The 24,129-nt window shown below is 37.0% G+C and overlaps 1 protein-coding gene across 3 annotated transcripts in view; it reads left to right on the plus strand.

Moving 5' to 3' along the window:
* The first annotated feature begins 531 nt into the window (after positions 1 to 531).
* LOC148942488 (uncharacterized) overlaps positions 532 to 24,129 on the plus strand; it is a 28,941-nt gene continuing 5,343 nt past the window's right edge. Inside the window, exons 1-3 of one of the 3 annotated variants that reach the window (XM_089102227.1) lie at positions 532 to 662; positions 4,173 to 4,347; positions 7,127 to 7,272. In XM_089102227.1, the coding sequence (XP_088958353.1) occupies positions 579 to 662; positions 4,173 to 4,347; positions 7,127 to 7,272 (405 nt within the window). In that variant the 5' untranslated portion in view covers positions 532 to 578. Of the gene's footprint in view, positions 663 to 4,172; positions 4,348 to 7,126; positions 7,273 to 10,752; positions 10,889 to 13,271; positions 13,409 to 24,129 lie in introns of those variants that run through there. The other 2 variants (XM_089102229.1, XM_089102228.1) reach the window with 2 other exon arrangements.

The following is a 24,129-nucleotide window of genomic DNA, read 5'->3' on the forward strand; positions in this document are numbered from 1 at the left end:
CCAGCATATGTTCCTTTTTCAGGCAAAACACGTCCGCTGCGGGGAGGAGGACTCTGGGCCTGTCCCCCTCAAAATCCCAGAATTTCCCAAAATTTCTTGGCTTTTCCTATTCAACTAACCATTTTTTTTTTCTGGGTCTCTTCGAAAAAATTTCCGTGTACCTACTTTTTCAGGCCATTCCATTGAGATACGAAAAATGGTTTGAACAAACATGCAGTTATAAAATACCTACTAAAGGGATTGTCCCAGTGTCAAACGTTCAGAACAAAATACTGTCCCTGACCTCTTTCTGTGGCATTTTTTCCCTTAAAAAGCCCTGGTTCTTTTTGAAGGATCATGAACCGTTTCTTCTCAATTCAGGTTCGAAAGTTCATTTTTTTTCGGTTTGTCAGCTAATTATGAGGTAAATATTAAGTAATCTAGATGCTAAGAATTTTGTTTGTTAGACAATCATCTCTATTGCATAATGCATGTGAAAACAGGTCAAGAATTCTTCGTATTCCTCCGTAGACTAAACGTTTGCTAGCCTAGCTTGTAAACATTTTCAATGTCCTGTAGCAGATAAACGTTGCCGAAAAATGAGCAAGACAGTATTAATCACAGGTTGTCACAAAGGAATAGGCTTAGGCCTTGTGAATCAGTATTTAAAGGAAGGCTATAAAGTAAGTGTTTCTTCAAATAGTTTTATCTAATAGGCTATGGCTACTTTTCAGTGTCAATTTGGGGAGGATATCGTCCACCTTATATAATAAAAAAACACTTCTTATTGGGCCATTTTTGTGTTTTCATTGAAAAAAGAAAAAAAAATTGCCCTCTAAATTAAAAAAAAATACATTCTGCCCCCCCCCCCTCCCTCCCAAAATTTTCGTGAATTGATGCCATTTGGCTAGTTATTGCACAGAAATCAGATAGGGAAAAAAGAAATGCACCATTATATTCTCCCTTTAACGCTTTTTCCGGATCTAATAATCTACCGGCTCAATTGTTTCCCAGCCCCCTAACAGGGGTAGATGCAGCCCTAAGCTATAGGCTATACAAAGTTTGCGGATTTTTGGGTTAAAACTATTTTTATTCTTATTCTCATCAACTACGGTTTTACCTACCCAACAAAGCCAATTTAAAAAAAAAGCTGAGCTTTACATGTGGCTTATGGCTATGTCCAGCCTCATTAGAGGGGTATTGGGATGCAGTTGCAATTTCAGTAATTATCATTTGCTAATACAGTAATTAGGCAGAATCGCCCCTTCCTTCTATAAACACTAATAGGGTTGCCACCCGGTGACAAAAAACATAAATCATTAGGCCTAGATTATTGATAAGAAATCACTAGAACTATAATAGTCTTTATCATTGTAATTAATAATTGTTTTGTTTCTTTACCTTGTTCTATACAGGCACACCTACAGGAAGGGGATAAAATTACCCCATAGATGTGGCAAAATAACTTTAGATTGATGTTTTGTTTTTATCAAGCAAAAATTACCCTTGAAATTTCGAGAAATGTCTGCATCTTTATGCGAGAATGGAACAAAATCCTTGCTTCCTCCCTGTTCACGAATTGGTACCCTTGGCTTTTACCCCGATCACTAAAATTGGTTATCGGTGATCTAATCAAAATATTTGTTTTTTTCTTTTTATTATGTTTCCTTGTCAATTCAAAACCCCAGTTTTTTTCCCAAAAAATATAGAAACTGTTTTTCTTTTAACTCTAGTTGAGCTAGTATAATTACTGGGACACCAGCAACAATTTTGAAAATAACCCTTTTTATAATTCCATGGAAAAAAATGTCTCACTCTTCACAAATTTCGATAAGCATCGGCCTTAGCCTATTGCTTTTTAAAAATAGAGGCACTTGTTAATTATACGGAACGCACCCAAGAAATATACTGATGTTAATCGTAATGAAATATTCCAAAATATGATGAAAACATACTATATTAGTTCATATAATAATATAATTTGGGCTATATAGGCTAGTTGCCCATTAGGGGGGTGTGGGGGTAAAGTAACCTAACATTACCCACGACCCTCTAGTGTGCAAATATATAGCCCAAGTTATACAAGTCCAATGCATTCTGTCACCCATTATTGGTCTTTGTGGCTATGAAACTGGTTTTCATAGATCGTACATTATCCTTAATATCCTCAGCAAATTATCCTTAGCATACTTTTATCCCTAGACCTATCTTCAGGGGCTGCGTGAGTCATGTTAAAACTAAAGGTATAGTTTTGGAACCTTTCAACTAGCCTATGCTAAACAAAATGCTAAAAAAAACTTAACAGAAATCCATGATTTTTCTTCTGACAAAACAAAATACCTACCTTCTTATTTTTCACTTACTCCATTTCAGTTCTATTTGCAGATGTAGAGGGTGTATTCATATTCATATCCACCATTCACTACACTTTCAAAGGTTTTAACAGTAAGAAAATCTAATTTAGAAACTGATAGATTACAGAGAAAAAAAAAATAAATTTGAAGACAAAAATTCGACCTGAGCAAATGTTGTGAAATAGGAAGTATAGAACATTTTTTGCAATTTTGCGATTAACTAGGTTTGCCTATAATTTTGATGATAACGCTCTGGGGTCTATATCTAGTATGGACATATGGTAGGAAATCGGAAGCTTCAAAGGCGTTATATTTGCATAAATGCCAGTTTTGAACATACTAGGAATTGTAATGAACCACTAGTTTTTGCTTTTTTTTATTAGTTAGCTTCCTGTATAATTTATCCGATTGAATCATGAATATTTAGATTTAGGAAAAAAATCACTAGATTTAGGAAAAAAAACACTGTTTTAGAACGAAAATCACTATAAATCACTAGAAATAGTGATAAATCACTAGGAGTGGCAACCCTGAACACTAGAAACAAAAGATTAGTACCATCCAATATACCGTTCAACCCCGTCTTCAAGTGTATACCTCGTTTAATGAGCTTTTTGCAATTAATTTTTGGCATTCAGTAAGCAATTAAAGCTATAGAATTATGTTCAAAGACACTTGTTGTAATTAGCTGTTTGTTTACTGTGCTCCAAAACTCAATAAGTTAGAATTCCATCTTATGCAGATTGAAAATTTTTCGTATATTTTCTATCAGTGTGAGCTAAGAACATTTTGGCTAGTTCCAAAGGCTCTATATGAGGGTGAAAGATAATTTTGACTTTTTTTTTCTTTTTTGCAAGAAATTCATTTTGTTGTTCAGCGTTTAATGTAGCCCAAGCTATTGCAATCAATTGCAATTAGTTCTTTTAAACACATGGATAATTGCCTCTGCTCTGAAAATTGTCTTTCCCCCTGGTGGGGCAAAATTGGCCCCTAGGCTAATCATGTCTAATTCTAGCGAACCGCAATTTAGATACCAAAGCTATAAAAGTATCTTTGAAAACGAAACTATCCTATTTTATTCCTTTTGCCGAACTTTATCATTATTGTAATTATTTATAGAATTCCGTTTAATCACAAATGTTTCTGTGTCAGACTGTAGAAATTAACAAACTTGACTAACTTGAAGATTTGAAGATGGGATTTTTCCAGATTTGGGTGCCATTTCCCAGAATTTTAAGGTGCTAAAAGTGCTAAGTGCTATTATTGCATTTGGTGAATGTTACAAATAACACTAAAATGATGAAAAGTTATATTTAATTGTTCCCTCGGAAATGAAAGACAAAAGCTCTTAGCATAACGTATAGAAATTCGGGTACTGTTCTATTGGCTCGAATCCACGCGATATGTTGTACAGGGAAGATGCTAAAGAAACTAGTCAGCCTGGTTTTTCAACGGTGATTTCCTATGCTGAGGATTGCAAACACTGATTTATTACTGCGTTTACAATGTTCAAACTTTAGTTTTTTGGGGTTTAGGGGTAAAAAAAAGGTACCTAGGTTAGGTTAGGTACGCATTTAATTTATGCTATGCTTTACCCCCCACCCCTCTAATATGCAAATATATAGCCTAAATTTGTTTCTGAACTATTATATTTTCATCATATTTTGCCTTATTCCATTAGCATTAACCAAACTTCACTTCTCGCGTGGATTCGAGCTAATAGAACAGTACCAAAATTTGATTATTGCATAGACTAGAACCAAAGGAAGGGTACTAAACTTAAAAAATTTTCACAGAATTGGCAAAATCAATCTCGTAAATTGATATATTTCTAATTAGGTTGTTGCCACGACTAGACATGTAGAAGAGTCAACAGAACTGAAAGAATGTCTGAAAAAAGCAGGGGAAGACCCGGTAATCAAAATGGATGTTACCGACGACGCTTCAATTGATGCCGCTTTGAAAGAAACACAAAAAAGGATTGATAAACTTGACATTCTTATCAACAATGCAGGTAGGCAATTACAGATTTTATCATCTAGGTTATTTTTTTGTTGCTTTAAGTTTTTATTTTATTTTGTTCCAATTTCAGTTTTAGCCTTTTTTTTAATAAGCTAGTTTGTTGGTCCTGTTTATAATCTATTTTTTTCAAGGCAATTTTATGTATGCTATTTACGTATATTATGTATGCTATGCTTTACCCTCCACACCCCTTTTCCTAATGTGCCAATATATAGCCGAAATTTGTTTCCAAACTATTATTCTTTCATCCTATTTTGTTTTATTTCATTAGCATTAACTAAACTTCACTTTCCTCGTGGGTTCCTGCTAATTGACAAGTACCGCGATATCATATATATAGCTAGCCAGTAATTATATAACTATTTACTACTTGAAATTCTTTTAACTTATAAATGGTACACAAGTACTATTTATTTACAGTACCATATAGTTAAAGTACTATTACAAATAGTACATAAGTACCAGACTTAAACATTGCAACACAAAATTTAGTAGTTGAAATTCTTTTAACTTATAAATAGTACACAAGTACTATTTATTTCATTACTATATAGTTAAAGTACTCGTACAGAAAGTACCAGACCTAAACATTACACAAACTTTACTAGTTGAAATTCTTTTAACTTATATATATTAAAATGTCTAGCTTAGAAAACAACTGAGCACTATTTTAAAACTACCTAACAGACAGACAACTTTATTTATAAATCTGAACTCATAAAACTCTACATAAGCTTGAATTGAAAGCAGATAAATCACAAAATCCAATATTTTCATACCAGCAGCTGTCGCTTAACTTTTTACAAAAATGCATTATGATCTACGGTTTAAAAATTAAGGACTTTAAAGACATAGCTATCTTTTAATCATTTCCCAGAAGTATTCATTTAAACTCTTTTTGGGAACATTCCAATAACACTAGAAAATAAAATTCAGAAAAACCTGCAAAAAATGTAGTATTTTTTATATCCATAAGGCAAGTTTCGGAATTCTTGGAGGTCCCAGTCAATTTCAATAACAAGTGGCAAAATTTCAATCAATCGAAAGTAGCGAAAAAATTATTTACCCGTCACTGTTACAACTTTCAAGCTTACTTTTTTATTTTGGCATGGTTTGTCTATTATCAAACCTCTTTATTGGTCAGAAAAAATAAAAGTTGCTTGAGAATATCCTCAAAGTTCTCATCAAAGTGCTTTCGTATTGGCAAATGGATTTCATTTATTTAATGACTTTTTTGCCCACAAAGTAAAACATCAAAAACAAAAAACAAAACAAACAAAAAACAAAAAAGTAAAACATAAAAAACAAAGTAAAACATGGAACACAATCGATAGCGGAATCAATAAATAAAAACACAAAACAACAGTAATGACTGCACAGACTATATAACAAAATAATCGTCGTATTTACGGCGTCAGACGCAGCCTAGTAAAGAACGAACTCTAGCTTATAGTATCCGAAAATATAAAACGCATTTTAAAATAACAAAAAAAAACGTCAAAACAAGGAAGAATCGGTATTTGCAGCTGATTCAGGAATGGTAAACTATTATTTTGATTTATCTTAATGTAGTGAAAACAAATCTATGGAAATTTCGAAAAATAACCTGAAACCCAACAAATATGGTGTCGGATTGAAAAAAAGCTACACTAATTGGAATTATCATAACTGAAATCCTCATTTAGGGTAATTACAGTCCCCTATTTTTAGCACCAAGGAAAATCACATTTTCTTATGGGAAGCCGTTATGGTTCTATGTACCTGACTGCATTTTTCAAGTGCCCAAGAAAATTTCTATTTGTTTTTTTTTTCATTTTTTTTCATTTTTTTTTCTTTTTAAAATGGGAGAAATTGGTGAGGATACGGGATTTTGTCAAATGTTTTTCCAAATGATGTAGAACTGTTAGCTAGCAATTTTTGTTAGCCAACATTTCTTTTTTGATGAGCTGACATAAGTGCTAGCAAACTTTATAGTAAAAAGTTAGACGATGGGAAAGAATTTTAAAATAAATAAAAATATTTATAATTCAAATGCAGTGAGGTTAACTAAAGTTTTTGAAAAAAACCGAATTAGATCATAATTAATGGATACCTTTGATATATTGGCAAGTGTGAGTCAATAAAGGAGATAGTTTCACCTTAAGATTTTTATAGAGACGAAATTTCTGATTTATGCTTGTGTCTCAGGCTACAGTTCTGTCTGTCTTCTAAGACTTCTATACATAGGTAGAAAAAGAAAAAAATAGCCAATTTTCTGCAAAATTTCACGGTCAGGTCTCGTCGTTAGCCCTAAGTAAGGTCATATTTTCGTAATAAAAGACTGGAACAAATAGATACCAACTAGTCAGACATTCCCCTTTCTTTTTGTGTCCATGGAGATCTTCCTAAAAAACACTTTCGACGAACTCTACTATTTTTAAAGTACCGAGGACAGTGAATATGGGAATCTTATTGTTTGGAATGATTAAGTGGAAACTGCACATCAATACAAATATTTTAGAAAATGGGTAAAATTGAAAATTTATTTTGATAAAGACCATCATGTGCAGCAAAGCAAATTTTGGTACGAGCGGGTGCCAAATTGAAAAATCAAAACGTGGGTAACAATCAGAAAAAGTAAGTAAAAATATGGTACCAAACAGCTTAAGAAGGTCATCAATACTTTGATGTCCTTGGAACTTTAGGGTCCTACTATAAAATTTTTCGTTAAATACTATACTGTAATGAGTGAAATGTGAAGTATTGAGATTGAAAATAAAATCTCTTTGTAGGCATAACGAATAGAAATCATCCGGAGGACAAAGCCCTAGAAATCAATAGACAAGAGATGTTGGATGTTTACAACACAGATGTTGTTGGCGCTTTAGTCGTCACCAGAGCTTTTCGACCACTCATGGAGAATAGTGATGTAAAAAAGGTTAGAATTTACAATTCTAAGGGTGTTAGTTTTTAGCTGATTGATGTCAAGGGTGGAGCTTCTAATATGATTATTTTGTTTGAGAAGCTATCAGATAAGCTGTCCAAGGATGCTATTTTTAGTTTAGGGGCTTACCACAAATTTCGTCAAGCTCATTGCATAGTCGCAACTTTTGCAGTTTTGACTTTCTTTTGCTTCATTTTTCTTCCTTGCTAATTAACTATATTTCACAATATTGTATGCTGCGTAAATTATATATTATTAATTAAATGTAACATAAACAGTATTTGGTCGTGCATCAGAGAAAATAAAATAAAAATCAGGATTAAATTAAAAACTAGTTCATTTGTATAGAACTATATCTTCCGTTTTTACAATAAAGGTGTTGAAAAAAGGATTACAGCAAAACTGACAAAATATTTGACCCAGGACAATCAAGTTCAGATAAAGGAGCGATTCGGCTCAATATTAACCAAAACTCTAAAAGCGGAAGTTTGATATCAATAGATACATCAAAATAATCAGTTTATACTGACTCCAAATATACAAAATTCACCAAATTTAGTAATACCCATCGAAAGTTACGAGCCTGAGAAAATTTGCCTAATTTTCAAAAAAGGGAGAAAATCCCCCCCCCCCCCCTAAAAGTCAAGGAATCTTAATGAAGATCACACCATCAGATTCAGGCTCTCATATACAAAAATGTGGAATTTTCCCTTTTTCCTAGAAGAAAGATTGCTGATGCGTGTTTATTTTTTTTATTGTTATTTTTTGACATGGGTGATCGTATCGAAATAATAGTCCTAGAAGATCGGGAGAGGGTGCATCCGAACGGAACTTTAAAGTTCTAGTGCCCGTTTTAAGTGATCAAAAGGATTTGGGGGGCAACTAGCCACCTCCCATGCCCCGTTTTTCCCCAAAAGTCTTAAAATTTTGAGATAGTCATTTTGTTCAGCATAGTTGAAAGATCCAATAATATGTCTACGGGTAACATGAGCCCCCACAGTCTGTGGGGAGAAGCCTATAAATTATGAAATTTGCCCATTGTTTACGTGTAGTTTTTGTTATTGGGAAGTGTACACAATACATATTGGGGGGGGGCGTGGGGGATTTGGTTCTTGGGATGGGTTCCCTAAGAGAAATTTGTCCTTGGGGAAGGAAATACCCGGGGGTGAGCTTTTTTATTTGTCTTACTTTCTCTTTGCCAACTCAATTTTGCATGTGGAGATGTTCTGGGGGAATTATCTGGGTTTTTTTCAGCGTGTTTGGATTTCTGGGAGCAAATTTCCACGGAAGGATTTCCGGAGTGATCGAGGAAGCGTTCAAAAATTAATCTTTTTCAAATGAATGTATGCTAAGGAGAATTTTTCATGCTGAATGCTGCGCAAGAAATTTTTCGGGTGGGGGGGAGGAGGGTTTCAGCAAGGAAGGAACCGTCCGGAGGAGATTTACGTGGGAGGAAGTTTCCACAGAGGATTTTCCCCTGAGGAGGGGGAGATTTTCATGGAGCGTGAGCCAGATTTACCGGTATTACTTGAAAAACCATCAGAAATTAAATTTAAAAAAACAACTTTTATAACTAAAAGTAAGGAGCAACATTAAAACTCAAAACAAACAGATTTTAATCCGTATATGAAGGGGTTAGCCCCCTCCTCAATACCTTCTCTTTAGGTTAAAGTTCGACTGTTTGTCCCAATTTTTTAAGAACGGCTCCTGAAACCCAAAGGACTTTTAATTGGAATAGGAAGCATTTTTAAAAGGGCTAAAAGCTTTAGCGTAAAGAATAAGGTATTGAGGAGGGGGAAAATCCTTTCATATAAGCAATAATATCTGTTGGTTTTGAGATTTAACGTTGGTCCTTACTTCAGTTTAAAACTTTTTTTTTAATTTAATTTAACAACTTGAACCAAAACAATGTTTGGTTCATTATTTTTGTGTACTGTTTTTCCGCCCCAGCATGGCTACACTTAATGATTACACGTCTCAAGGGACATAGCTTAGGCTTTAGGCCTGCGTTCCCTCTAATTCTCGGCATTCTATGATTAACCCTTTAATTTTTATATTGTCCGTATAATTTCGAAGTTATTTTTTTTTTTTTTTTTTTGCTCCCCTCCCTATTCGTATGATAAACTTTTCCGTATGCCTGTACGATGCTAAATTCAAATCAGAACTTCAACAACATACAGCTAAATCAATTCAGTTTGCGAATCAGAATAAAAAAAAAAAATTCTAAAATAACAAGGTATTTTTAAATTGCGGTACTGCATCTGGGCCTAAGCAAAATTAACTCAAATTGTTTTTACTGGTACTATCCAAGTTCAGGTATTTAAAGATTTGAATCAGAATGATTTTTGATTTATTTTGTCTTCTTTTTTTTCCCCAGTATGATTGTAGCCTACCTGTTGATCCTAATAAGTTGTCTATAAAAAAAAAGACTAAATTGTACAGGGGCTGCCCTTTTAGGCAGCCCCTGCCGTTCTGCGGGGCTGCAGTTCTGGTTTATCTAGTTGTTGGTGTTTTACAAATCTTTGCCTCCCCGCTCAGAATAAATTTTGCGTGCATCTGTCAGAAAGCTAAATTCAACCGTGTATTTGTGACATTTAGCTAACTTCAACTTTGGGGTTTTTATTAAAAATATCTCGGCTATCAAACTGTCCATGGTAATAAACGGTAATTTAAGAGCAACCATTGACAATAAGAACTGAAAAGAAAAATTGCTTTCTGATAACATGCATAAAAAGAAGATTAACGTGATTTTAGAATAGGGGGAAAGCCCAAAGAAGGGATTTAATTTTGATGGACATTACACTGTAAAATTTTAACATTTCAGGAAATTCCAGAACAGATGTTTCAACCCTTCAGAAAATCCGCAATTTCATTTTTGTTTTGTTTTTTGTTGGAAGGGTAGCCATGGATGCGAACCTTTTCAGATATTCATTAGTTAATAAGGGGTTTGGTTAAAAAGTATGTATAAGCATACAGTTTTCAATATTTTATTGGTGTTCATGTCCCTAGAATTACCCCTCCCCCTTGACTATGCTGTCTCTGGTATCTCTTAACCATGTATTCAAGCTATCGAACAAGGTCGAGAAGGAAGAATTCGCAGGTCTGATTTTAAGGGGTTGACAAGGATGAGTTTATACTAGTGTATCTGTATACTCATTACAGCAGTATTCGCTTGAGGCCGACGCTGGTGAACACTCCTCCATTCCCTCTTGTTATCAACTATAACAAAGCCATACTCTCCCCTGGCTAGGTGTAGTGTCCTTAAACTAAGTCCATTCTTGCAGATTGTGAATCTCTCATCGACAATGGGAAGTTTAACTGCTAACCAGCCAGGGGATAAACGTGGTCTTGGTCACGGAAATGCAACTGGATACAGATGCGCTAAAGCTGCTCTCAATATGGCAACCAGGAACTTAGCCTACGAATTACCAGATTATATTGTTGTTTCCGTGCACCCTGGTCACGTTGACACATGGATGGGAACAATGAAGGGTCAAAAGCCCAAAATTTCTGTGGAGGATTGTGCCAAGGATTTGTTTAAATTTACTGAAGAAAGGAAAAAGGAAGATTCGAGTTTTTATTTTAACCACGTCGGGCCAAAAATTGAATGGTTTGTAAAGAAAGCTTCACCTTAATAGTTTGGAGAAAGATGAGGCCAATGTGCACTTAAAAGGGCAGCTTTTTTGCCAGTTTTATATTTGGATGCGGCGTTCAGTCGCTGAATCTAGTATTGAACCAAGTCTTACTTTTTTAAGCTGGAATCTGATTGGTCGAGGTCTTAAATCTGAGAGGTTGGGACTAACTCAGTTGTGAGCTTTCGGGTTTGATTGAAGATTTGAGCTTTCCCGGATACTGTAAAATTTATATGGTGGTATACAATTGACAAATCTCGCATGAAAGCTACGTTTTTAAATGACGTTTGGCATCGGCTTAGAGAGAGAGAGAGAGAGAGAGAGAGAGAGAGAGAGAGAGAGAGAGAGAGAGAGAGAGAGAGCGATAAGAGAGAGAGAAAGGGAAAGAGAGAGAAATAAAGAGGAAGAGAGAGAGAGAGAGAAAGGAAGAGAGTGAGAGAGAGAGAGTGAGTGAGAGAGAGAGAAAGAAAGAAAGTGAGAGAGAAAGAGAAAGAAAGAAAGAGAGCGAGAGAGAAAGAAAGTGAGAGAGAGAAAGAAAGAAAGCGAGAGAGGGAAAGAAAAAAAGCGAGAGAAAGAAAAAACGAGAGAAAGAAAAAACGAGAGAAAGAAAAGAAAGCGAGAAAGAGAGAAAGAAAGAAAGCGAGAGAGAGAAAGAAAGCGAGAGAGAGAAAGAAAGAAAGAGAGAGAAAATGACAAAAAGCGAGAAAGAGAGAAAGATACGGTGTTCTTGTCCCATAATTGTACATCCTCCTTAGAGCTTTGAAAAAGTTGCCATTTTGTATAAATTCCTTCAACGTTTATGGTAAAGGTAATAATTTCAACAGTCATAGTCTTAAAGCCATTGATTTTACCCTAAGCTATTGCAGCTTAGGATGATGCATCAAATACTTGGAGCACTTATGATATGCTTTCAAGCCACTGAGCATCCGGGCAGCCAAACGAGAACGTAAAAGAAAGAACCAATATAAATACAAATGGGGATTTCTAGTGCTAAAACCACCTTGCCCGTGCTTATTTAAAACTAATATATATTGAAGCAAAAGAGACGTAAAATTCTTGAAGTTTTGGGATGCATGAACCCCCTTTACAAGCATGTGTGAGGTCAAACCAGTAGGATATTACTCAAATACATCATTTCTGACATTCAATAAGTTCTGAAAGGATTTGAAAGAATAGTAGGATCATTTAGTGAAGCTTCAGAGAAAAGAATCAACCCTGGGGTATCAGACTCATGTGGAATTACTTCTTTTTAATGAGGATTCATTCCCAAATGCTGTTCTTGCTGTAATACACTAGATAGACGAGGGCTTTTTACAAGGAACAATAGAGAACACCTAACAGCCTTGTTACGTCCATAGTGGAGCTACTCTCTTGCTTTTCGATGAAATCCGTGTGGTCATTACTTTAAGCACTTTCTAGAGATGTGTAAAGCCTGGTGATTATTCTAGGCACCCATAATGTGCATGGCCTCCTTAAAAATGTAAAAAAGGAAGATTAAAAGAGTCAGTGTTCTGCTTTGAACCAACTTCAATGTTGTTGAATGTATTACTAACAACAAGATGACTCTGAAAACGAACAAGGTGATGAAAGAATGACAAAACTGCACAATAACAAAATATCCCACAATGTGAAGTAACAAAAATGGATCTGAAGCATGGGCGTTCCGATAAACGGATGAAGATTTGCTAGATGTTTTCCAGAGTAATTGCCTATGGATTGTTCTGGGTACCCGGCTGACTGACCGTATTTCAAACCGTAGGCTGTACGAAGTGTGGGTCAATCCCGTTTTCTAGGGGTATAATGAGAGAAATGTCGGGACGGCTAGGGCACGTTCAGTGGATGAAGGATGACAGATTGCCAAAGATTGTCCTTTTCGACCAACCATCAAGGGCTAAACGCCACGGTTGGGGTGGGAGGACGTCATAAAGAAAGATTTAAAAGAAATGGGAACTTCCTGGGAGGGTTTAAAGAGGGAGACTTCGAATAGATTGGGATGGAGGAGTGTGCGTAGCCGCGTTGCCCTCAGGTGGCTTGATGCTGCGGTGAGTTGTTGGCAGTAGTAGTAGAAGTTTATTATTCAAATTCCTGCTAGTTTCAAGCTTCTCTTAGCTCTATAATAAAAATGGACTTTGACAATTAATTTCTAAGTATTTAATAACCTGTATTTTACAGGTTATCAATATTTCAACAAATATGGGAAGCTTGGGACTCAATGCACCTAACAATGCACATCAACTGTGGGTGGGAAACACTACCTCCTACCGCTGCGCCAAGGTGGCAATGAACATGGCCACAAGAAATTTGGCTTATGAGTTACCAAGTTATATCGTCGTTGCTATCCACCCTGGATGGGTGAAAACAGATATGGGAAATGCTGGAAATCTCGAAGCGCCGATGTCAATAAAGGACAGTGTTTCGCATTTGTATCGTAGCATCGACTCTTTTAAAGCGGCGAATTCGAGTTTTTACTACAATTTTGATGGAAATCCTATTGAATGGTTAGAAAACTTCAAGAAATTCTTAATTATCTAAACATTCGTAAGTTTAATTTTACGTGACCAATCGATTACTTCACGTAATTTTACGCGAAACAAATGAGAATTTCTCAAGAACTAAATGAGGCAAATCCTAATCCGTAGAAAAATACTAACAATTGGGGCTTCAGGAAACTAAATAAACAAGCCCAAAATCAGTGATTATTGAATGCCCCCTAATTAGTTTTTGTAGTCCACACCAGCACCATTCCCGTCCCTCCAAATTATCTCAACTTCCCACCCAATGCTCTCTATTTTAAAAGTAATATACATGCTCCTTATTTGTTCACTTTTTTTATTTCTTCCCATTATCCCTCAAAATGTGGATATTTCCTCTTAAGAATTGTCCTGGGCGTTTCTCGCAGTTCCTGTGATAGAAGCCGCTTCTAAAGATGTCTCCTTGGCAGTTGAAATGGAGGAATCGCTTTGATTTGCTAAAAATTCTTCATGAAACTTAATTCATAATGCTATTGTAGAATTTTTTGTGGCTGTTTATAAAAAGATTGTTGGTCAAAATGCTGTTCGAGGAAATTGTTGAGGGTTTGTTGGCACAAAATTCAAGAGATTTAAGTTTAAAAGTAAAACTTACAAATTTCTTCATTAAAAAAAAATTAAACGACTTAGAATTATCATATTGTATTTGTATACTTTGTTATGAATTTTAAAATGCTTCAAGATCCACAATTACCATAAATAATTATGGGAGCTCAGGGTGCTAGAATAGGTTTGAAAATTAATGTTAAGAAGACTAAGTCACTAAGGCTAGGAATAAGTGAACATGAAAAGGTGACGTTGGTAATTAAAACATTGATCAGGTGAGCAGCTTCACTTACCTTGGTAGTATTATTAGTAAAGATGGTGGGAGCGGTGAAGATGTTAAAAGAAGAATAGCCAAGGCTCATGATGTTTTTTCACAGTTAAAAAGTTTGGAAGAATAGGAAGATAAGGCTAAAAATCAAGATTAAAATATTGGAAGCTATAGTGTTGATGGTCAAATATGGCTCTGAAGTATGGGTGCTCCGAAAAGCGGATGAAGATTTACTAGATGTTTTCCAGAGAAATTGCTTAAGGATTGTTCTGGGTACCCAGCTGACTAACCGTATTTCAAACAAAAGGCTGTATGAAAAATGTGGTTCAATACCGCTCTCTAGGGCTATAATGAAAGAAAGGTTGAGGTGGCTAGGGCACGTTGTGCGGACGAAGGATGACATATTGCTGAAGATTGTTCTTTTCGGCCAACTGTCTAGGGCTAAACGGAGAGCAGGTCGTCCTAGTCTGGGGTGGGAGGACGTCATAAAGAAAGATTTAAGGGAAATGAGAACTTCCTGGGAGGGTATAAAGAGGGATGCTTTGAATAGATTGGGATGGAGGAGCGTACGTGGCTGTGTTGGCCTCAGGTGGCTTGGTGCTGCGGTGAGTTGTTAGTAGTAGTAGTAGTAGTAGTTGCTCCCCCTCCATCTCTCCCCCTTCGGATTTTAGTGTTATTTGTGCTTAAGAATAAAATACAGCTAAAACAGTCTAGGGTTTTGTTCTATTAATATATTTCGAACAGCCAGTTTTGCTTTTAATAACCTCTTCTGCAAATAGTTTTCATCGATTTTTTCTTTCTGTATCCATTCCTTTCAAATGTATAGCAAATCAGTTGGATAAGGAAAACGACACTTCTAGTTCAGTTTTTACTACGGCACAAAAAAGGCGCTAGATTTTTTGTTGAATAGGATAATAATATCAATATTACTAATAATAATTACTTAATGTTAATTAATTAATATTACTAATATGCTCTGCACACAGCCAGAGAGCAGATCAGGTTATGTCTGATACACCCAATTTAGTATAGGGTGGTGGTGGCGATGACATAAGTGGGTTTATTTTGATTGGAGATTCAATGGAACATACTCTTAGCTCAACAGGGCAATGTTCAGAGATCCAAGTTTGCTTGAATAAATTTATGAGGAACATACTTACAATTTAAAAAGATGTTGAAACGTCTAAGTAAATAAAAAGATCAAAGTTAGCACTTTCTATATATTAAATTTAAAAAAACAAGTTTTTTTAACCGAAAGTAAGGAGCAACATTAAAACTTAAAACTAACAGAAATTATTCCGTATATCAAGAGGGGATGTCCCATCCTCGACGCCTCGCTCTTTACGCTCCTATTTTTAATGAATGGCTATTTTTAAAAATTTTATCGGATGGACTTGAGGGAAAAAATGTGGGGGGGAGTAGTTGCCCCCGGATATCTTTTGACTCTTAAAAAGTGGACTAGAAATTTCAGTTTCCAATCAAATGAGCCCTCTGAAGTTTATACGAGAATTTCTCTTATGAGAACCATATACGCCCCCATGACAACACTTACAACGCCTATCCCCCTGGCCCTGGAGGGTTGTGTTGAAACTGGAGTTTTTGTTATCTAATTTTTGAACATTTTTCAATAAACCGGATATCTCAAAATCTGTAGCAGATTGGTTTTGGAAAAAATGGGCATGGGGGGGCTAGTGTCCCTTAAATCTTTTGACTCTTAAAAAGTGAACTAGAACTTTCATAAGAACAATATATGCCTTTAGGGCATAACTTAGAACGCCTTTCCCCGGGCCCTGAGGGGGGGGGTATATTGATACCGTATTTTTTTTTTCCGACCATTGAACTATTCTTAACAAAACGCCTATCAAAATTTTCATCAGAATAAGTTTAGGTTTAGAAAAAGAAGGCGGGGGGGGCTATCTGCCCTCGGATCTCTTAACAATTAAAAAGTGAGCTTGAACTTTCAATTTCCACTCAAATGGGCTCTCTCTGAAGTTTACACGAGTTTCCCTTTCATAAGAAACATAAATGCCACAGGGCATAACTTACAAAGCCTGCCCCCGGGCCGTGGAGGGGGGGGGGTTGTGTCGACACCTAAGTTTCTGTTATCTGACTTTTGAACAATTTTTAACTTAATTCCTATCTCAAAGTTTTTATCGGATGCATTTGGGGGAAAAGGGGCGTGGGGGAGAGCTAGTTGCCCTTCAATCTCTTTTGACTCTAAAAAACAGAACTAGAACCTTCAATTTCCAATCAAATGATCCCTCTCTGCAGTTTTTACGAGCATCCCTTCCATAAGAACCATATATTCCCCCAGGGGATAACTTACAACGCCTGCCCTCGGCCCTGGGAGGCTGTGTCAATCCCGGAGTTTTCGTTGCATGGTCTTTGAACTATTATTAAAGAAATGGATATCCCAAAGTTCTTATTGGATGGATTTGAGGAAAAAAAGGCGTGGAGGGGGGGGGCTAGGTTTCCTCCAATCTCTTTTGACTCTTAAAAAGTGAACTAGAACTTTCAATTTCTAATCAAATGAGCCATCTCTGAAGTTCATATGAGTATCCTTCAATAAGAAACATGTAATCCACTAGGGAATAACTTGCAACGCCTGCCCTCAGTCCCTGGAGGGTTGTGTCGACACCGGAGTTTTTGTTATTTCGTCTTAGAACTATTTTTAACAAAATATCTATCTCAAAGTTTTTATCGGATGCATTTGGGAAAAAAGGTGTGGGGGGGGGCTAGTTGCCCTCCAATCTCTTTTGAATCTTAAAAACAAAACTAGAACCTTCAATTTCCCATCGAATGATCCCTCTCTAAAGTTTTTACGAGCATCCCTTCCATAAGAACCATATATTCCCCCAGGGCATAACTTGCAACGCCTGCCATCGGGCCCTGGGGGGCTTTGTTGACCCCAGAGTTTTCATTGTATGGTCTTTGAACTATTTTTTAAAGAAATGGCTATCTCAAAGCTCTTATTGGATAGTGTTATTGGTGTTAGTTTCCTTCCAATTACTTTTGACCCTTAAAAAGGGCACTAGAACTCTCGATTTCCAATTGAATGAGCCCCCTTTGAAGTTTATACGACGACCCCTTCCATATGAAGTGCCTCTGGGGAAAAAATTTTATAAATAAATAAGTAAATAATAATAAAACAGTGGAGCCGTATGGCCTTCACTATAGGCAATGCTATACCATTACCTCTGATAAATACACATAACTTACGAATTAACTTACGTAGCGAACTTCTATATTCGTATATTTTTATTCTGTATATAAGGGGGTTCGCCTCCCTAGTCAATAACACACTTTAAGCTAAAATTAGAATTTTTTTTCAATTCTTTAAGAATGACCCCTTAATCACAAAAGCCGTTAGTTAGAATAAATAGCTCTTATGAAAGTATTAAAAAAAATCAGCGTAAAGAGCGAGGTATTGAATAGGGGGCGAACCCAATCATATACGTAATAATTTCTGTCCGTTTTAAGTTCTGATTTTGAAAAGTTCTCAGTTGTAAAGTTTTTCAGGTGAAAACTTGTTTTTTTTTTTTTTTTTTTTTTTAATAATGCTAGGAAATCCGACGTCCCGTTCATAGCAATGTCCCTTCCCCCGTAAAAACTTCCTCCGTGGAAATATCCTTCCACGTAACACCCGACCCACCCACCCCCACTACCAGAAGAAATTCCCCCTGAAAACGTCTGTATACTTCGCAATAACCAATACTAAATGTAAACAAGGGGCAAAGTTCATAACTTGCAGCTCTTCCCCCGGGGACTGTGGGGGATTAGGTCATCCTCAAAGACATAGTTATTATATTTTTTAACCATGCTGAACAAAATGGCAATCTCAAATTTTTGATCGGGTGACTTTGGGGGAAAAATGAGCGGGGGAGGGGACCTAATTGCCCTCTATTTTTTTATCACTTAAAAAGGGCACAAGAACTACCAATTTCCGTTTGAATGAGCCCCCTAGTCATTTTCTAGGACCGCTGGGTCAATACGATCACCCCTGGAAAAAACAAAACAAAAAACAAATAAGCACCCTTGATCTTCTGGCAAAAAATAAAAAATTCCATATTTTTGCAGATAGGAGCTTGAAACTTCTACAGTAGGGTTCTCTGATACGCTGAATCTCATGGTGTGATTTGTATTATTTGTGTGATGGTGTTATTCATTAAGGTTCTATGACTTTTGGGGGGTGTTTGCACCTTTTTCGAAAATCAGGCAGATTTTCTTAGGCGCGTAACTTTTGATGGGTAAGATTAAACTTGATGAAACTTATATATTTGAAATCAGCCTAAAAATGTGATTCTTTTAACGTGTCTATTGGTATCAAAATTCTTTTTTTTAGAGTTTCGGTTACTATTGAGCCGGGTCACTCCTTACTTACAGTTCAATACCACGAACTGTTTGATTAGTCTTGATGGCGGTTTAGATTTGATGAATATCAAGTGCTACCATTTTTTTAAAGCAAAATATCTTTTTTCTGATCTTTGAATCAAAATTCTGAGTATTTTTTTTTTAGATTGTTTAATCAAACACAAATTTCTTAGAAATGGTGAGAGAAATTACTAGCACTCATAGCGTAAATGTACAAGTGTTTTTGATTCGTTTGCAACTTATGTGATGCTTCTACGACGTTGTGGCTAAGAAATACTTTCATTTGAACTTTCTCAGCAGATTGCTTACTGGTTTTCCAAAATTTTTGGCAAATAACCTCCAATTGATGTTAATGATATAAATTTCATAGAAATGGCATGAAAATTAGATCAACCAATCAGAGCAATCAAAAGTAAACCAACCAATGAAATCGCGAGGGAACTCTCATAGGCAGCGCGCTAGCGCTGCCTAAGTAAAGAACGATGTGGGCACAATGTTTTTTTTTTTTTTTTTCCATCCTGGCACTTCGTATCGAAGGAGTTGTCGTAGAAACTTCGAAAAGGGCTCATTCGATTGGAAATGGGCGTGGCTAGTGCCCTTTTTAATAGTCAAAAGTGATTGGAGGGCCCCCCCCCCACGCCAATCATTCCCCCAAACACCTCCAATCAAAATTTTGAGATAGCCATTTTTTCAGCGTAGTTTATTTCCAGATAAAAAATGTCTTTTTGAGTAGGACACTCCCCCACAGCCCTCAGGGCAAGGGTTGTAAGTTATGTCATGGGGGCATATAAGATATTAATAGAAGGCGTTGTCGTAGAAACTTCAAAACCGGCTTATTCTATTGGAAATTTCAAAGGGCTAGTACCCCTTTTAACCATTTCCCACGCCCACCATTTCCCCAAACATATCCGATCAAAACTTCTTGATAGCCATTTTGTTCCACAAAGTTTAAAGTTCAGGAAATTATACCTTTGAGCAGGACACTCCCCATAGTCTTCAGGGCAAGGGTTATAAGTTATGCCCTGGGGGCATATAAGACTTTTATTGAAATGGGTAACTAACCCCCCTCTCACGCCCACCATTTCCCCAAACACACCCAATCAAAATTTTGAGACATCCATTTTGTTCAACGTAGTCGAAAGTTCTGGAAATTAGGTCTTTTAGTATAAAAACCCCATCAGAGCTTTCAGTGCAAGGGTTGTAATTTGTGCCCTGGGGGCATATAAGGTATATATTGAAAGTTTTTGTAGAAATTTCAAAAGGGGCTCATTTGATGTGAAATTAAAATTGCCCTTTTTAATAGTCGAAAGTGAGTGGAAAGCAATTAACCCCCCTCTTACGCCCACCATTTTCCCAAATACATTCAATCAAACCTTTGAGATAGCCATTTTGTTCAACGTAGTTGAAAGTTCTGGAAATTATGCATTTAAGAATGACAAACTCCCGAGAGTCCCCAGGGCAAAGGTTGTAAGCTATGCCCAGGGGCATATAAGGTTTTTAATGATAGAGTTGTCGTAATAACTTCAAAAGAGGTTCATTCAATTGGAAATTGAGAGGGATAGTGCTCTTTCTAATAGTTGAAAGTGATTGGACGGTAACTAACCCCTCTCTCACGCCCACCATTCCTCCAAACACATTCAATCAAAATTTTCAGATAGCCATTTTCCTCAACGTAGTAGAAATTTCTGGAAATGAGGTCTGTGAGAATGACAACCCCCCCCCCCCCCTCAGCCCTCAGGGTGAGGGTTGTAAGTTATTACTTGGGGGCATATAAGGTTTTTATTGAAAGCGTTGCCGTAGAAACTTCAAAAGAGCTCATTTGATTGGAAATTGAAAGGGCTAGTGCCTTTTTTGATAGTTGAAAGTGATTGGAGGGCAACTAGCCCCCCCCCTCACGCCCATCATTCCCCCGAACACATCCAATCAAAATTTTGAGATAGCCATTTTGTTCAACGTAGTTGTTTTTCAGATAGAAACTATGTTTTTGAGGAGGACATTCCCTCACAACCCTCAGGGCAAGGGTTTTAAGTTATGGCCTGAGGGCATATAGCGTTTTTATAGAAGGCATTGCCGTAGAGACTTCAAAACAGGCTCATTTGATTGGAAATTCAAAGGGCTAGTACCCTTTTTAATAGTCGAAAGTGATAGGAGGGCAACTAGCCCCCCCCCCCACGCCCATCATTCCCCAAACACATCCGATCAAAATTTTGAGATAGCCATTTTGTTCAACGTAGTTTTAAATTCTGTATATTAGGTCTTTGAGGATGATAACCTCCTCACAGCCCTCAGGACAAGGATTGTAAGTTATGCCCTGGGGGCATATAAGGTTTTTATGGAAAGCGTTGTCGTAGAAAGTTCAAAAAGGTCTCATTTGATTAGAAATTGAAATGGCTAGTGCCCTTTTTTAATAGTCAAAAGTAATTGGAAGGCAACTAACACCCCTTCCACGCCCACCATTTCCCCAAACACATCCAATCAAATTTTGAAATAGCCATTTTGTTCCACGCAGTTAAAGTTCAGGAAATTATACCTTTGAGCAGGACACTCCGCCCACAGTCTTCAGAGCACGGGTTATAAGTTATGCCCTGGGGACATATAAGTTTTTATTGAAATCTGTGTCGTAAAAACTTGAAAAAGGGCTCATTCAATTGGAAATTCAAAGGTCTAGCGCCCTTTTTAATAGTCGAAAGTCATTAACTAGCCCCCCTCTCTCGCCCACCCCTTTTCCTCAAACACATCCAATCAAAATATTTAGATAGCCATTTTATTCAGTGTTTTGGATTTCCATATAGAAATTATGTTTTTGAGGAGGACACTCCCCCACAGTCCTCAGGACAAGGGTTGTAAGTTATGCCCTGGGGGCATATAAGGCTTTCACTGAACACGTCGTCGTAGAAACTTCCAAAATGACTCATTCGATTGGAAATTGAAATGGCTAGTGCCCTTTTTGATAGTCGAAAGTGATTGGAAGGCAACAAACATCCCTTCCACGCCCACCATTTCCCCAAACATGTCCGATCAAAATTTCTTGATAGCCATTTTGTTCCACAAAGTTTAAAGTTCAGGAAATTATACCTTTGAGCAGGACACTCCCCATAGTCTTCAGGGCAAGGGTTATAAGTTATGCCCTGGGGGCATATAAGACTTTTATTGAAATGGGCAACTAACCCCCCTCTCACGCCCACCATTTCCCCAAACACACACAAACAAAATTTTGAGATAGCCATTTTGTTCAACGTAGTCGAAACTTCTGGAAATTAGGTCTTTTAGGATAAAAACCCCATCAGAGCTTTCAGTGCAAGTGTTTTATTTTGTGCCCTGGGGGCATATAAGGTTTATATAGAAAGTTTTTGTAGAAATTTCAAAAGGGGCTCATTTGATTGGAAATTAAAATTGCCCTTTTTAATAGTCGAAAGTGAGTGGAGAGTAATTAACCCCCCTCTCACGCCCATCATTTCCCCAAACACATTCAATCAAAGAATAGAGATAGCCATTTTGTTCAACGTAGTAGAAAGTTCTGGAAATTATGTATTAAAGGATGACAAACTCCCGAGAGTCCCCAGGGCAAAGGTTGTAAGCTATGCCCAGGGGCATATAAGGTTTTTAATGATAGAGTTGTCGTAATCACTTCATAAGGGGTTCATTGAATTGGGAATTGAGAGGGCTAGTGCCCTTATTAATAGTTGAAAGTGATTGGACGGTAACTAACCCCTCTCTCACGCCCACCATTCCTCCAAACACATTCAATCAAAATTTTCAGATAGCCATTTTCCTCAACGTAGTAGAAATTTCTGGAAATCAGGTCTGTGAGGATGACACCCCCCCCCCCCACCCAGCCCTCTGGTCAAGGGTTGTAAGTTATGCCCTGGGGGCATGTAAGGTTTTTATTGAAAGCGTTGTCGTAAAAACTTCAAAAGGGCTCATTTGATTGGAAATTCAAAGAGCTAGTGCCTTTTTTAATAGTTGAAAGTGATTGGAGGGCAACTAGCCCTCCCCACGCCCATCATTCACTCAAACACATCCAATCAAAATTTTGAGATAGCCATTTTGTTCAGCGTAGTTGTTTTCCAGATAGAAACTATGTTTTTGAGGAGGACACTTGCTCACAACCCTCAGGGCAAGGGTTTTAAGTTATGCCCTGGGGGCATATAAGGTTTTTATAGAAGGAGTTGTCGTAGAAACTTCAAAACAGGCTCATTCGATTGAAAATTCAAAGAGCTAGTACCCTTTTTAATAGTCGAAATTGATTGGAGGGCAAGTAGCCCCCTTCCCCCATGCCCATCATTCCCCCAAACACATCCAATCAAAATTGTGAGATAGCCATTTTGTTCAACGTAGTTTTAAATTCTGGATATTAGGTCTTTGAGGATGACAACCTCCTCACAGCCCTCAGGACAAGGGTTTTAAGTTATGCCTTGGGAGCATATAAAGTTCTTATAGAACGCGTTGGCGTAGAAACTTCAAAAAGGGCTCATTCGATTAGAAATTGAAATGGCTTGTGCCCTTTTTAATAGTCAAAAGTAATTGGAAGGCAACTAACACCCCTTCCACGCCCACTATTTCCCCAAACACATCCAATCAAAATTTTGAGATAGCCATTTTGTTCCACGCAGTTGAAGTTCAGGAAATTATATCTTTGAGCAGGACACTCCCCCCACAGTCTTCAGAGCAAGGGTTATAAGTTATGCCCTGGGGACATATAAGTCTATTGAAATCTGTGTCGTAGAAACTTGAAAAAGGGCTCATTCAATTGGAAATTCAAAGGTCTAGCGCCCTTTGAATAGTCGAAAGTGATTTGAGGGCAACTAGCCCCCCTCTCTCGCCCACCTTTTCCCCAAACAAATCCAATCAAAAATTTTAGATAGCCATTTTATTAAGTGTTTTGGATTGCTAGATAGAAATTAGATTTTCGTGAAGGACGCTGTCCAACAGCCGTCAGGAACAGGGTTTTAAGTTTTGTCCTTGGGGCACATACAGCTTTTACTGAACGCGTCGTCGTAGAAACTTCAAAAATGACTCAAATGACAAGTAACCAAAACTGCGGGTGTCCTTTTTAATATTTAGAAGTTATTTGAAGGTAACAAACAGCCCTTCCACACCCACCATTTCCCCAAACATATCCGATCAAAATTACTTGATAGCCATTTTGTTCCACGAAGTTTAAAGTTCAGGAAATTATACCTTTGAGCAGGACACTCTCCCCATAGTCCTCAGGGCAAGGGTTATAAGTTATGCCCTGGGGGCATATAAGATTTTTATTGAAATGGGTAACTAACCCCACTCTCACGCCCACCATTTCCCTAAACACATCCAATCAAAATTTTGAGATATCCATTTTGTTCAACGTAGTCGAAACTTCTGGGAATTAGGTCTTTTAGTATAACCACCCCATCAGAGCTTTCAGTGCAAGGGTTGTAATTTTTGCCCTGGGTTATATAAGGTTTATAAAGAAAGTTGTTGCAGAAATTTCAAAAAGGGGCTCATTTGATTGGAAATTGTAATTGCC

Source organism: Artemia sp. Qi Xiang Cuo, chromosome 16 (genome assembly GCF_049724085.1).
Source record: "Artemia sp. Qi Xiang Cuo chromosome 16, ASM4972408v1, whole genome shotgun sequence".
NCBI lineage: Eukaryota > Metazoa > Arthropoda > Branchiopoda > Anostraca > Artemiidae > Artemia > Artemia sp. Qi Xiang Cuo.